At 39.4% G+C, this 16,061-nt stretch overlaps 2 protein-coding genes across 2 annotated transcripts; both read left to right on the top strand.

The window, feature by feature from the left end:
- The first annotated feature begins 304 nt into the window (after positions 1–304).
- Positions 305–6,895, top strand: snapin (SNAP associated protein). The gene is made up of 4 exons (XM_038304036.1): positions 305–466; positions 621–667; positions 771–889; positions 6,697–6,895. Exons 1-4 carry the CDS (start codon positions 351–353, stop codon positions 6,802–6,804), a joined length of 390 nt encoding a protein of 129 aa, XP_038159964.1. The 5' UTR covers positions 305–350; the 3' UTR covers positions 6,805–6,895.
- A 2,123-nt stretch (positions 6,896–9,018) lies between these two features.
- Positions 9,019–15,813, top strand: pex11b (peroxisomal biogenesis factor 11 beta). Its single transcript, XM_038304049.1, has 4 exons — positions 9,019–9,197; positions 10,964–11,079; positions 11,147–11,348; positions 14,020–15,813. Exons 1-4 carry the CDS (start codon positions 9,142–9,144, stop codon positions 14,417–14,419), a joined length of 774 nt encoding a protein of 257 aa, XP_038159977.1. The 5' UTR covers positions 9,019–9,141; the 3' UTR covers positions 14,420–15,813.
- Positions 15,814–16,061: the final 248 nt, after the last annotated feature.

Here is a 16,061-nt window from a genome sequence, read left to right as displayed (position 1 = left end):
GTTATTATATTCATAACATCAAAAAACATATGCTTGTTAAAATGTTATGGAGGTTAAAATGCATTTAATTTGTCAGATATTAAACAATTATTGAGATTTAGGCCAAAAAAAATAAATAAATAAATATAATATAGCATTGCTCATAAAGCGATAATTTAATGTGTGGACGTTGGTTCTAATAAGGCTGACGCCTTAATTTTGAAGGCATTTAATTTCAGTTCATATGTGAACCTTGAAACTTTAATTCCCGAACTGTCTTCGAACGTAGCATTGGCAATCCTCTTAGTAGGGTCACAGTCACGTGGTTTCCTGTCTGTGTTTTTTTGTTTTTTTCCTGCTTCCTCAGCGGAATGGCTGCCGTCGGAGTGGTTGAATCTTCCGCCGGTTCCGATCCTGTAGGAGAAGGACTGTTGGAGCTGTTGACACCAGCGGTCCAGCAGCTGGATGTGCACGTGCACTCGGTCAGGTAAACTAGATCATGGCTCAGAACCTGAACAGCTGAACTGGCTCATTGTCACGTGATATTCCCATTTCAAAAACAACCCCTCAGCTCTGCAGTGCATCATTAGACCTTTTATTTCCTTACCTAATTATTTTATTTATTTATTTTTTTTTTGCAGAGAAAGTCAGGTGGAATTAAGAGAGCATATAGACAACCTGGCCACAGGTAATCTCTTTGTGTTTGTTTTCATAAAAAAATATTAATATTTATATTGTTTAGAAAAAATGAAACATTGCTGTGTAATGATTGTATTTTGTGTGTTTTACAGAGTTAATAAGGATAAATGAACACCAGAAGGTTGTATTAGACCTGGATCCTTATGTGAAGAAACTACTTAATGCAAGACGTAGAGTAGTGCTGGTCAACAATATTCTACAAAATGCTCAGGTTAGTATCCAGACTTTGCCTTCGACTTCCTTTAACCTCACCCACACACAACAAAGAGGATCAACAGGGATGATTAAAACCATAATAAACCAATGATTATCAAAACCAGGCACCACAATTGTTACCTGCTCTGCTTTGAACAATTAACTTGAAGGAGCCAATTAACTGACAGCCATGATGGTGAACTTAGGGGTGAATCTGGAGTACCCATAGAGAACCTGTGCATGGAACCTGCATGGAGAAAGACAATGCTGGGATTAGAAACCTTTACTTATTGCTGAAAGCGGTGTCATTTTTGACAGCCATCTTTGATTTAGCCATATTCAGGACGAAGACTATTATTAGTTTTAGTTACATTTAGTCATTACGATATTTGGTACTTTTAGTCGGTTTTAGGCAACTATAATCTAAGGTTTTAGTCAGTTTTATGTTGCAAAAACATTTTAACCTTTACACTTTACAATATTAACTAGATTCTTTACCAGACTTACAGCTCTAGCCTAGATACTACAATAGCTGGGTATAGAATGCTGCTGTGCAGTTTATCATTGCTGTTGGGCGGAAAATTGATTTATAGAATTCAAATAAAGTTTTTTTTATGAATTAATGCCCTATTTTATAAAAAAAAAAAGTCTCACAAAAGCTGTGAAAATAGCAGATCTAGTTCAACACATCATATTGGTTAATATAGCAAAAAGACAAGCGGACAAAATGTACAATAAAGGAATCATTTTAAACATACAACCTTTCCATCCCGCAAATACTTCCTGATCTACTATAAATTATGCGTTACACATTGAACAACACAATGTTCATTGCTCCAAAAAAGTAAAGAACAAAAACTCTCTTCTTTCAATGAGCTGGTGAAGATTCTCAGTCATCAAGGTCAGAGTCATTCAATAAAATAAAAAAATAAAAAACATGCTCTGGACTTTGTTTCCAAGTTTGAAGATGTTTCTCTTCCCATCCAGGAAGCTTTTTCAATTCAAAATGTCAGAAAGAGCGTTGAGTTCCAGGCTTTATACAATAGCTTAGAAAACATGCTAATTGTTTGTTCCACCACATTTAAATAAAAAAAAGCTGAAAAAGCACCAAAGTCCAGTGGATTTTTTTTTTTTTACTTTTTTGGAACATCTGCTTTGGCAATTTTTGCTTTATTTCTTCAATTTACCTCTTGATTACTGCTGGTCAGTACGGAAGAGGATTAGGGCCACTGCAAAAAAAAAAAAGTTAACTGATTTTTAAATTTTATTTCAGTTTAACATATTTTTCTCAGAATTCTGAGATTAAAGTCAGAATTCTGACTTTTTTCCTATGTTAAACTGAAATAAAATGTAAAAATCAGTGAACTTTTTTTTTTTCAGTGGCCCTAATCCTCTTCCATAGGTCAGGGGTCAAAGTAGATTTAAATTCACAGGGTTATGATATAATAAAAAATACACAGAGAACCTCCATAATTACCTTGTGATTTCATGGCAATCCAGACCTAAACTGAATGAATATGCTAACTAGGAAACAGAGGAAATGTTTTAATGACAATACAATTAAAGATTTAGATTATATTTAAATAGATAGAAACGGGAAAAATGAGAGAGAAATATACAAAGATCGATGTACTTTTTTTCCTGGCTCTTTAGCCAAAAATAAACAGAATGCAATGAAATATTTTATTTGGATATAACCTTTGGTAGAAATGAAAGAATAAGAAATAAAATCTTAATAGTTTTACAAAGGGATTTTAAAAGGGAATTATCAGCCACATAGTTTATTAAGCAGCGAGAGCAGGTAGAGCCAGACTGCTGAGAGCGAACCATCAAAGCGCAGACTCTGAGCTAAGCTGCACATTCAAGCATTTCTGCAGAAGCTCAGCTGGAAAATCAGAGTTTGCAGAACCGGATGATTCTGGGTCATTTTCCCCCCTGCTGCTGCTGCCATGGTCCATCTGTGCTCATGCAGAATGTGCAGCGCTGCGCGGCGGGTGGGCTGTGTTGTCAAACAGGGCGCAGCAGCGCGGCTAATGCTGCTTAGCTTGTCTAACAGATTACAGCACAATGCTGCGTTTTAAATCTCTGACCCACTTCTTCTTTTCGTTCTCAAGTATCCATGTTTAGCTCGTCAGTTTTATTGTTCTGTTCAGTTTATCGTCATGAAAAAAAAGGAGCTTCAACGAAATAATCTCATCACTGTTGATAAAAACAACACTGGCTTGAAGGCAACATTGCAGCCCCTGTTGCGCCTCAGGTCTATTACACAGATCTATGCAACTGTGGACCACAGACTGTTTGCACTGAGGTTTTAATAGGTGTTTCCACCAGTTCATCACAAAGGATGATAAAAGTGACAGAGTAAATAAGCGCAAAATGAGTACCGTAAATTCCAGACTATAGAGCGCACCTGATTACAAGCCGCACGCTCTAATTTTAGAAAGAAAATAAATTTTGTACTTCTATAAGCCGCACTGGATTTTAAGCCGCAGGTTTCCCACGTTGTATGAGATATTTACAAATAAAGATATTACACGTGAGCATTTTTTTTAACGTTTGATTTAATCTATATGATAAAACAAACAAATATGGTACATATTATGAATGCTTTTTTTTTTTAAACTACCTGTAACACATTTAAATATACGTACACTATATTGCCAAAAGTATTTGCTCACCTGCCTTGACTCACATATGAGCTTAAGTGACATCCCGTTCCTAATCCATAGGGTTCAATATGACGTCGGTCCACCCTTTGCAGCTAGAACAGCTTCAACTCTTCTGGGAAGGCTGTCCACAAGGTTTAGGAGTGTGTTTATGGGAATTTTTGACCATTCTTCCAGAAGCGCATTTGTGAGGTCGCACACTGATGTTGGACGAGAAGGCCTGGCTCTCAGTCTCCGCTCTAATTCATCCCAAAGGTGTTCTATCGGGTTGAGGTCAGGACTCTGTGCAGGCCAGTCAAGTTCATCCACACCAGACTCTGTCATCCATGTCTTTATGGACCTTGCTTTGTGCACTGGTGCACAGTCATGTTGGAAGAGGAAGGGGCCAGCTCCAAACTGTTCCCACAAAGTTGGGAGCATGGAATTGTCCAAAATGTCTTGGTATGCTGAAGCATTCAGAGTTCCTTTCACTGGAACTAAGGGGCCAAGCCCAGCTCCTGAAAAACAACCTCACACCATAATCCCCCCTCCACCAAACTTTACACTTGGCACAATGCAGTCAGACAAGTACCGTTCTCCTGGCAACCGCCAAACCCAGACCCGTCCATCAGATTGCCAGATGGAGAAGCGCGATTCGTCACTCCAGAGAACGCGTCTCCACTGCTCTAGAGTCCAGTGGCGGCGTGCTTTACACCACCGCATCCGACGCTTTGCATTGCACTTGGTGATGTATGGCTTGGATGCAGCTGCTCGACCATGGAAACCCATTCCATGAAGCTCTCTGCGCACTGTTCTTGAGCTAATCTGAAGGCCACATGAAGTTTGGAGGTCTGTAGTGATTGACTCTGCAGAAAGTTGGCGACCTCTTCGCACTATGCGCGTCAGCATCCGCTGACCCCGCTCCGTCAGTTTACGTGGCCTACCACTTCGTGGCTGAGTTGCTGTCGTTCCCAAACACTTCCATTTTCTTATAATACAGCTGACAGTTGACTGTGGAATATTTAGGAGCGAGGAAATTTCACGACTGGATTTGTTGCACAGGTGGCATCCTATCACAGTTCCACGCTGGAATTCACTGAGCTCCTGAGAGCGACCCATTCTTTCACAAATGTTTGTAAAAACAGTCTGCATGCCTAGGTGCTTGAATTTATACACCTGTGGCCATGGAAGTGATTGGAACACCTGATTCCAATAATTTGGATGGGTGAGCAAATACTTTTGGCAATATAGTGTATGTGTCGGTAACACGCAAATAACGCTGCATATACCGGTACTTTTAATTGAACAATGCACAGAACATTGCAGCCGACCAGGAAAAGTCATTAATCGCTTTCTTCTTCCTCCTGCGAACTAAAACCCTCAAAGTCCTCTTCCTCGGTGTCTGAATGGAACAGCTTCAGGATGCCGTCACTGACTTCAGTCTCATCCTTGTCGCTGTCACCTGAGCACTCGCGCTCCTCTTCATCCCGCTGCAGCCCAGCCTTCCCAAACCCACCGTTGATGCTGGATGTTTTCACGCGGCGCCATGAAAAAAACATGTATTAGCCGCTTATAGTCTGGAATTTACGGTTAGTTACAATAATACTGTGAAAAAGATTTTTTTTTTAAATGAACATACTCTGCTCCTTTGTTGCTCCCAAATTACATTTAATGCATTTTGTTGGTTGGCTTTAATTTGCTTACCGTTATTCATAGACGACAGTGGCGTCGGTGCAGGAGTTTGCCCTGCAGTCAGAGGGTTCTTTACGAGCTCCTGCTATTCAGTGTCGTTGTGTCCTTGGGCAAGACACTTCACCTGCATTGCCTGCTGATGGTGGTCAGAGGGCCCGGTGGGGCCATTGTACGGCCGTCCTGCTTCTGTCAGTGAGCCCCAGGGCAGCTGTAGTTTTGCCACCATCAGTGTGCGAGTGTGTGCCTGAATGGGTGAATGAATGTAGTGTAAAGTAAAATTAAAGCTACGTGAGTAGAGACCATTTAACATTTGGTAAATGGCATGTACTTATATAGCGCCTTTTTTCAAGTCAGGTAACTTGACCAAAGCGCTTTACACTACATTCATTCACCAATTCACGCACACACTCACACTTTTATATAGGGATGCACGATATAATCGGCCCCCTATCGGTATCGGCCTTAAAACTAAATATCGGACATCGGCCACCCCACCGATATTTAACCCGATATTTGATCAGCTTCTGAGTTTCTAAAGTCTAAAAAAAAAAAAAAAAAAAAACTACTTCTTCTTCTTCCTCAAAAACTTCTTTTTTACAGACTTAAAAACTTCTATAGACGAGGGAAAAAATATTGATACATTAAAATATCCCAATATCTTCCTATGCTGATATATTGCCATTTAAAAACACCATATCAATCTCTTTTACTAATGAAATATTGCTATATGTCATCGTTATGCTACGAAATCCCCCGAAAATTCACGAAATTTTGGCATATTTTTATATGTTGATATATTGACGCGGTATCGATCTATTTTACTAACAAAATCTCACAAGAATTTGCAAAATATCACGAGAGTTTGTAACAGAACGATGAAATTTGAAAGTAAAATAGATCGATACCGCGTTTTTAAAAATCAATTTGATATCAGCATATGAAAATATATTTGAGTATATTATTTTTCAAAGTGTCAGAAATGGATAACAAAACTGCTATTTTCAATGACTACTTATCTTTGTCCAGCTTTAACATCGGTATCGATATCGGTTATCGGCTACATGAGTTTTAAAATATCGGCATATCGGATATCGGCCAAAATCCCAATATCGTGCATCCCAACTTTTATATTATTATATAAAAATATTGACTTCTTAATCTTTAACTGACAATCTGGGCAACATAAATTCTAAATTTGAAGCACAATTATTAAATAATATCACCAAACTACATGGATTTTCCTTACTCCTGAATTGAGAAGCCTTTGAGGTAAACAGTTGAACATTTCAAAAACAAAACAAAAAAAATTATTTTCTTTTTTTCTAAGCATTTCTGATCATCCTGAACACCTATACTAGATAGCCCAATCATAGCTGTTGTTTTCACCAATCAAACTACACTCCTACCTTTGTGATGAATTTCTTTTAGTGTTAGAATCTGTTTACAGTGTATTAAAATATCGAAGCTAAACAATAAATGTTTGCAGGAACGCCTGAGGAGGCTAAACCACAATGTGGCCAAAGAGACGGCTCGGAGGAAGACCATGCTTGAAGCATCAGGGGTTTTCACTCCCCGCTCACCCAGTAGACCATGAGCCTTTTCCCTGCGGACTCCAGTGGGGCGCCATTACCTCTGGATTGTTCAGATTTGTGTTTACTCCTAAACTTTGTCCATGTCTTGCATTGCTTTTAAAATGTGCACATTTGAAATCAACCTTGATATGATCCATAGCAGTTATTTAAAAGCCTTAATATTTCTCATAATATTTTAAAAATGGTTCCTATTATGGTGTCATTATTTCTTCCAATAGATGAAAATATATTTGCGATGGCTGTAAGGTTTGGTGCATTTTGATCATGATGAAACTTTGTTCTGTATGATTTAGATTTGATCAGACTTTTGGAGTTTTTATGGCAATATTGAGTTTAATTAACCTGTATGGTTTCTATTGTAACGTTTTTTTTCACAGTGGATAGAATTATGAACTTTAAACAGATTACTTAAAATCATCATCATATAAAATGCATGAAATGAATTAAATTCTACTATTGCTATAAGGTCATCAATAAAAAGGCAGTTAAGCTGTATTTATAATATATGCTGAACTAAATGGAAATGTTTGAAAGGTTAAATATACTGAAAATTAGCGGTTTTATCTGTAGTCTGTTACCATCTAAACTACAATAAAGAAAACTAACTGAGAAATGTGAACATATCGACTCTTTAACAGCCCGATGATCACAAGCAGAAGTTTCTATGAGCGATAATCCACCTTGGTACACAGAATCCATTAAGGTTTAAATAACCTGGTGTTTTAGATTGGGAAACATTAAGAATAGTGAAATGAAAAGGTTAAAGTGCTGCTTTAAGGCTGCTCTGAAATTCTTGATAATTTTACCGATACGATATTTCTTTAGCAGATGCATCATGTTGGCATATGTTTATAAAAACAGTTTGAGTGAGTGAGTCAGTTAGAAACGTGAAACTACTCGTGCACCGATGCAGTGTTTTGCTATCTGCCATCACTACTAATCACATTCTTTATTTAACTGGTAAGAAAAATGCTGATAAATGTGAGGGATGTGGAGGGAAAGAAAAGGAGTCTGAAAGGATTGTTGGGAATGAAAGGAAGCATAAAGGACATTTATTCAGTAAGGAAAGCATTATTTGTTTTTCTTCATAATACAAAATAAAAAGAACATTGGGCATGTGAGTCTATGGTGGCTATGTGCACCTTAAAGTTGCTTGCCATCCGCCATAATAGAAAAGAAGAATACAGACAGTTGGCGGACAAAAATAATATTTTTGAGTTTAACATTAAAAAAAGTAAAAATGAGATAAATAATATTTGTACAATGTATGTCAAGAAGAAATGGCAAGAACAACGAGAAAGGAGGGAATGCTAGGCTTTATTATAGTATTTATTTATTTATTTTCCGGGGTCCTGTCTGGCAATGTGGCAATAAGAATAATTATCTTGATGCCAAAAAGTGGAGCAGTATGGCTATCACCATAGTGTTCTGCTTGATTCATGCAAATAAATTGCTTTATTATAATTATGCGGGGAGTAATACAGGTTATATGGACACTGCAATGTAAGTAGAACAGGAAAAACAAAAAACAGAAAAAAGGAGAAAAGATGAAAGAAGGAGATAAAAGGGAGATAATGATAAAACATTTTCAGTCTGCTTCATCTTCTGCAAAGAGATGAAAAAAGAACAGCACAACCAACAGACATGGTAGGAGACATACAATAAATTAACACCTAGATACTACCGCTGAAGTAGTATTATTTAATCTGACATGTACTCTGTGTTACCTGAAGATAAGAATATGGGCTTTCTGTGTGGAAGTTAATCTCTGAGTACCTGGAAACATTATTATAGTATTTAAAAAAGGATTGGAAAATCAAGCAGTTGTAATAGAATAAAAGAAGAAGATTTTATATTAAAAATAAGATTCGGACATAAAGGATTAAATTGTACTCTTAAAATGATTAATAAGCATAAGCCCATGGTGTTGTAATTATTGTGAAAAATTAAAAAGAGTCAAATTTTTTTAGAATGTAATAAATATGCTCAGGAAAGAGGGGTGTTATGTAGGGAGTTAGGTAGGTACAAAAATAAATCCTCCTGTCTGGAAGGTGGCGGTAATGCGCCTATAAGCTGTTTGCCAACCGCCTTAAAAAATAAAAATAATGATTTTTCTTTTTTCTGGGGATGAACCTTGTTTAACTCCTTATCAGTTGGTGGCGCTAATGCGCTTTTAACTAGTTTGCCAACCACCATAAAACCTTCCAAGAAGAAGAAAAAAAAAAAAAAGAAGAAGAAGACAGACGGCTGCGACCCTGATATCAGGGCTAACAGAGAGAGCCCCTCCAGCAGTCCTGCCTTTGTCAACATTTAGCTAAGGAGGCCGGAAAGCAGACAGGATGGACTCCTGGGTTCGGTTCAACTCCCAGAGTCAGGCCAAGGAGAAAGTTTTCAGGTAACAGTTGATAGCCGCTAGGCTGCTGCAGTCTATGTTCAGCTGTTCTATGTTTAGAAGTTCTATGGTTCTGCTTGTTCTATGGTTCTGCTAGTTCTATGTTCAGCTTTTATATGGTATTGCTAGTTCTATTTTCAGCTGTTCTATGTTTAGAAGTTCTATGGTTCTGCTAGTTCTATGTTCAGCTGTTCTATGTTTAGAAGTTCTATGGTTCTGCTAGTTCTATGTCCAGCTTTTATATGGTTCTGCTATTTCTATTTTCAGCTGTTCTATGGTTCTGCCAGTTCTATTTTCAGCTGTTCTATGTTTAGAAGTTCTATGGTTCTGCTAGTTCTATGTTCAGCTGTTCTATGTTTAGAAGTTCTATGGTTCTGCTAGTTCTATGTTCAGCTGTTCTATGTTTAGAAGTTCTATGGTTCTGCTAGTTCTATGTTCAGCTGTTCTATGTTTAGAAGTTCTATGGTTCTGTTAGTTCTATTTTCAGCTGTTCTATGGTTCTGCTAGTTCTATGTCCAGCTGTTCTATGGTTCTGCTAGTTCTATGTCCAGCTGTTCTATGTCCAGCTGTTCTATGTCCAGCTGTTCTATGGTTCTGCTAGTTCTATCTCCAGCTGTTCTATGTCCAGCTGTTCTATGTCCAGCTGTTCTATGTCCAGCTGTTCTATGGTTCTGCTAGTTCTATGTCCAGCTGTTCTATGTCCAGCTGTTCTATGTCCAGCTGTTCTATGTCCAGCTGTTCTATGGTTCTGCTAGTTCTATGTCCAGCTGTTCTGTGGTTCTGCTAGTTCTATGTCCAGCTGTTCTATGTCCAGCTGTTCTATGTCCAGCTGTTCTATATCCAGCTGTTCTGTGGTTCTGCTAGTTCTATGTCCAGCTGTTCTATGGTTCTGCTAGTTCTATGTCCAGCTGTTCTATGTCCAGCTGTTCTATGTCCAGCTGTTCTGTGGTTCTGCTAGTTCTATGTCCAGCTGTTCTATGTCCAGCTGTTCTATGTCCAGCTGTTCTGTGGTTCTGCTAGTTCTATGTCCAGCTGTTCTATGTCCAGCTGTTCTATGTCCAGCTGTTCTATGGTTCTGCTAGTTCTATGTCCAGCTGTTCTATGGTTCTGCTAGTTCTATGTCCAGCTGTTCTATGTCCAGCTGTTCTATGTCCAGCTGTTCTATGTCCAGCTGTTCTGTGGTTCTGCTAGTTCTATGTCCAGCTGTTCTATGTCCAGCTGTTCTATGTCCAGCTGTTCTGTGGTTCTGCTAGTTCTATGTCCAGCTGTTCTATGTCCAGCTGTTCTATGTCCAGCTGTTCTATGTCCAGCTGTTCTGTGGTTCTGCTAGTTCTATGTCCAGCTGTTCTATGGTTCTGCTAGTTCTATGTCCAGCTGTTCTATGTCCAGCTGTTCTATGTCCAGCTGTTCTGTGGTTCTGCTAGTTCTATGTCCAGCTGTTCTATGTCCAGCTGTTCTATGTCCAGCTGTTCTGTGGTTCTGCTAGTTCTATGTCCAGCTGTTCTATGTCCAGCTGTTCTATGTCCAGCTGTTCTGTGGTTCTGCTAGTTCTATGTCCAGCTGTTCTATGTCCAGCTGTTCTATGTCCAGCTGTTCTATGTCCAGCTGTTCTATGGTTCTGCTAGTTCTATGTCCAGCTGTTCTATGGTTCTGCTAGTTCTATGTCCAGCTGTTCTATGTCCAGCTGTTCTATGTCCAGCTGTTCTATGTCCAGCTGTTCTGTGGTTCTGCTAGTTTTCTACTGAGACCCAGCTTCTCTTGGTTTCCAGAGCTGCTCAGTACTCCTGCATGCTGTTGGGCTCCACTCTGACCAAAAGCAGGGCTGCCTCTGACCTCCAAAGGATAGTCAGTGACCTGGAAGCTCACATGAGCCTCACTAGAAAGCGTAAGTGAAGCAATCCAGGGAGATTTCTTCCTAGAAGTCTGTCACTGATGTGCCTGATGTCCTACAGTGCTGCGTCTGGGGAACTCCGTAGAGGCTCTGCAGGCGGCTAAGAGAGCCATCCACCTTTCTGACGGTGTGCTGAGGCTCTGCATCACCATCGCCCACCTCAACAGGGCAATGTACTTCGCCTGTGACAATGTGCTGTGGGCAGGAAAAACAGGCATCATCTCCAAACTGGATCATCACAAATGGAGTCAGAGGTCTTTCAGGCAAGTCCCATTTATTATTACCTGTGCTTTAACGTTTACGGTGGATTCTTCAGGTGCGCTGTCATAAGGTGTTTAGAATGTCTGTGCTCTCAATGACTTTAAAATAAACCCCCCCATTAAATAATGAAACTTTCTGAAGGCATCAAAACTATGAATTAACACGTGGAATTATATACTTAACAAGAAAATGTGAATCAGCTGAAAATATGTCTGATATTCTAGGTTCTTCAAAGTAGCCACCTTTAGCTTTCATTACTGCTTCGCTCACTCTTGGCATTCTATTGATGAGCTTCCAGAGATGCTTAGCACTTGTCGGCCATTTAGCCTTCACTCTGCGGTCCAGCTCCCCCCAAACCATCTGGACTGGGTTCAGGTCCGGTGATTGTGGAGGGCAGGTCATCTGCTGCAGCAACTGAACCCAACCTGGTGACGGCGTCGGGTTCAGTTGCTCCGTCCCCCGCTGGCTCCCTGCCCCCTTCCATCAGGGACCAGCCCCGGAGCTGACGGCTCAGCTCAAAAGCCGGTGTGTTTTAACTACATGCTGCACTGTAGTCGACTAAAATCCTGGAAGATTCTGAAATTCTCCCCCGGACATTTTTTTAGGTAGGAAAAGTAGGACATGTCCGGGAAAAAAAGGACGTCTGGTCGCCCTACCATACCAACAATTCGATGTTTCAGTGAGTGAGTGCTTGTTGCTATGATGCATCTTTGCTCAGCAGCTTCACTCGTTGTAAACCAACCAATCAGTGCACAGCTCATCTAAATATTCCTGATCATACCATAAAAGGAAGAAAACCTGTGGTTTCATTCTAGGGCTTTTAACCAGGCTGCATTAGGGCTCATAGAACGGCTAAGATGCCATTTTCAGCCCAACCAATGTTACACACCCTATTAGAGACCTGAAGGACCAGACACCCTATAGAATCATTCTATCACCCCTTTAAGGCTGCACTGAAGGATTGTCTATTTATTCACCTCCATGGATCGTGGTGGACTTAAAGCAGGTTGTGACCAATGCCAGGGACAGTCAGGCGATAAATACATCCATCTGCCGACACCTCATACAGCTGGTCTCTCATATTTAGCAGATTCTGTGAAGACTTACCAGTCTGCAGATTGAAAACGGTTGTGGATGAGAGCGGCTACATCCCTGGGACACACAGTGACTGTTTTCTAGCTGGCATAGTCCGTCTTATCAGCTGTCGATATGCTAGTTTACACACATTAATCACAATTGACTGACAGCATATTATAACAGTAAAAACATGATCTTGTTATAAAAGGTTCCTCTCATTGATTCTTTCATATTGGTAGACAATCTGAACCAACATGCCACTATGTCTCCCCTTCTAAATGCAACAGAACATCATAGGGCCGGATCTATCAAAGGTTTGCGTGTATATAAACGTGAGCTATTTCACTGCGCACGCTAAAAAATGTACAAACTGATCTATCAACAGCGTGCTAAAAGGATTTGGTCTTTAAAACGTCCTAAATAGCGCCTCTTATCCATTTAATACTTTTTCTGCAATGAATATGCAATATGGGGCGTTTACACGCAAAAGTGCGTCTTGTGGGAGGAGAACATGTAAATATATTAATTTAGCACTCGCAAAGTGATTTATCAAACCTGAAAGCAATTTTGCTAACGGTATCTGACTCTATATTTAACACGTTTCAAAAGAAGGTGCAAATGGTCTGTATGCGTAATTGCGCACACATGGCAGCGGTTATTGTCGCAAGAAGGAGACATGGAAATGAAGCAAGGAGACGCAGAGAACGCATTTTTTCACTCCGTGTGAATATTTTTGGAATGAACGAGGAAACGATCATCAAAACATAGTTTATGCAGCATTGCCATTTTGGAGCTGTTGGTGGAACTCCGAATGGATTTGGAGCCAGCCACAAGGAGGACCCACGCAATACCAGATATCACTAAACTCCTTGCAACGTTGCACTTTTTTGCATCTGGGTCATTCCAGCGTACGGTTGCAGCGAGAGCTGGGATCTCCCAATCTCGTTTTTCAGAAGTGCTGTCCGAAGTGCTGTCCGACGGGGTCGGGGTTCTCCCCCTGCGCCTGTGGAGCAACGTGCCAAATGCTGTGGGTATACGTACGCGCAGCACACATATTCAGCCACATACCACCTTAGGGAATAAAGGTTGCCAAAGTTTTTTCTATATATATATATATATATATATATATATATATATATATATATATATATATATATATATATATATATATATATATATATATAATTTTTTGTTTTGTTGGGGGTCACTGTAAGATTTACATTTCTTAATGCACTAGTTTGTACAAACTACTTTGCCGCAAACCACAAAACGCGCAAAACCATCATTTAAATAGGGCGTCTCCAACAGTTTTGCGCCTGCCACCAGTTACACAATCACTCTTGTTAAATCACCCGCAAACCATGGTTCAGCCCCTCGTGCAAAATTCCAGTTTGCGAGCGCAAATTACTGCACGCAAAATTGGATCTTGATAAATCCGGCCCATAGAATGCAAATCTGCTTGAAAGCTGCTTAAACTGAAAAGTTGTTTTTCTGCAGCTGTTTGCAGTTAATATATAGCCTTAGCTTTTGGTCTGTGGGACTTACGTTCTTATAGGATTGATAAATAATAATAAAAATGTGTCTTCCACTTGACAGGTATTACCTATTTGCTCTGATCCTCAATGTCACTCGAAATGTGTATGAGGTCTGCCTTCTCCTGGACGGCGAGGATCGCTGCAGAAGCACCAAATCCTCCAGTCCCAGCGATGTCCTTCCTGATGACCGCCTCTCATCGTCATCGGCCGTTCCAGCCACTTCTCCTCCTGCTCTGATGTTTGCACGGCTTTGCAGACTTATGGGTCAAGTGGGAGCTGTCCTGTACAACAACCCGCCTCTCCTATTGGACCTGCTGAAGAACAGCTGTGATATTTTCATTCCGCTGGACAAGCTGGGGCTTTATCGGACAGGCCCCGCCTTTGTGGGGACTTGTGGGTTGCTTTCATCTGTCCTCTCCATCGTCACCATGCTCCACCCATGGCTGAAACTGAAACCATAAACCCTGATGAACAGAAAACGGGTTCTGCTGTTACAGTGGCATACTATGGTATGATAGCCCACCTTAGGTTGGATAGAACCAAATATAAATCCCATCACTGCATCCATCAGAGGGTAATTACCTAAAAAATGGCGCTAAAACTGTGAGCACATTCTTATACAGATTCATATGGTTATTTTTTATTTTATTTTACATTTTCTTTAACTCTAGACCAAAAATTTAACAGATATGTAAAATTTCTTCCCAAACTGTACCGCCCTGTCCATGCACAGAGAGAGGATTGCAATCTGGAGTTTTGGTTATTGATCCCTATGGAGAGAAAGTAACTTGTTCTTAATAAAGATCCGTTTGTTTGGTTAAAAGGTGTATTTTAAGAAGAAACATGGACTGCAAAGGAAAATCTATTCATTGAATATATTTCATTTTTGGCTCAACACTGTTTAGTGCACAAGTTGATTTTAAAATGAGGCATTAAATAAAGGGATTTGAAAGTAATGTTAACTTTAATGTGTTGTAACGGCCTCTTATGCTGATATTACAGGAACTAGGGGCCGGGATGTGGCCATTTTGGATTTCTGTTTAGTTTTATTTTGTAGACAGAATGTTTTTAATTTAGTTTGAAACCAAGTTTGTGTGAGGACAGGAGGCAGTAAAAGATTTTTTAACTTAACTTTAACTTTAACCAACATTTTCCTGAAGGCCGTGAGTGGCACCAGGTGGCGTTTCATATACGCACGTCTGACTTAGAAAGATATGTCCTTTATTTACAGCAAAAAAATCAAATCTTTTATGAAAGCTGCAACAGCAGATTAATTAACTTTCATTTTTATTTAAGTTGCAAGATGTTTTTGGTTGTATTATTTCTGTCTTGTATTTTTTGCTGGAAATAAACATATTTTTCTAAATCAGAGGTGTGTATATGAAACACCATCTGTTGCCGATTTTGTGGAAATGTAACTATGCATCTGATTGCTTGTTGTTGGGGTTTAACAAGTTGCTGAATTATCATCCTTACAAGGTTCACTGTCCATTCATGTTTATTAAAAAATGCAATGATGAAAACTTTAGTGGTACTCAAACTCTTCCTGTTCCTTAGAGGTAATTTCTTCAGGTTAGTCCTTCCAAAGAAAAACTACAGATGGTTCAGAGTAAAAAAAAAAAAAAAACTTAAAAAAAGAACTGTTATGTAACATCTTATGGTCATAAAAAGTTTTTTAATATTTTTCTTTTAGATGCAAGTAATGATCAGATTGTTGGGTAATTTCTCAGTGAAACAGGCTAAACTTTCTCTTAGGCTTCAAACAAGATGTTTTATCAATAAAAAAAAAACATTCCTATCAACAACACATTTAGGCTGTAGTTAAAGAGCCTTGACGAATGGGCAATTTATGGAATATTGGAACTGAAAAAGTTTTTCAGAATGTTTATTTTAATTAAATAGAATTTTGGGAAAATCTCAAACTTCTGAATCATGGAAATAAACTACTGGGTTTTAATAAAACTTGCAAAGCTGTATATGATGTCTGTTTCATCTACTTTATAAAGGTTAGACCAGATTGTAGCTTAAAGAGTCATGAGCATCAAGTATTGGTCCAGGTTCCAGGTATTAGACCTGCACAGCAAGTCTGAAGTCATTGGTTAT

The sequence above is a fragment of the Cyprinodon tularosa genome, unplaced genomic scaffold, assembly GCF_016077235.1.
Source record: "Cyprinodon tularosa strain WSP-4 unplaced genomic scaffold, ASM1607723v1 ctg524, whole genome shotgun sequence".
NCBI lineage: Eukaryota > Metazoa > Chordata > Actinopteri > Cyprinodontiformes > Cyprinodontidae > Cyprinodon > Cyprinodon tularosa.
Note: the sequence above shows the minus strand (reverse complement) of the source record. Positions and strands in the feature narration are given on the sequence as shown.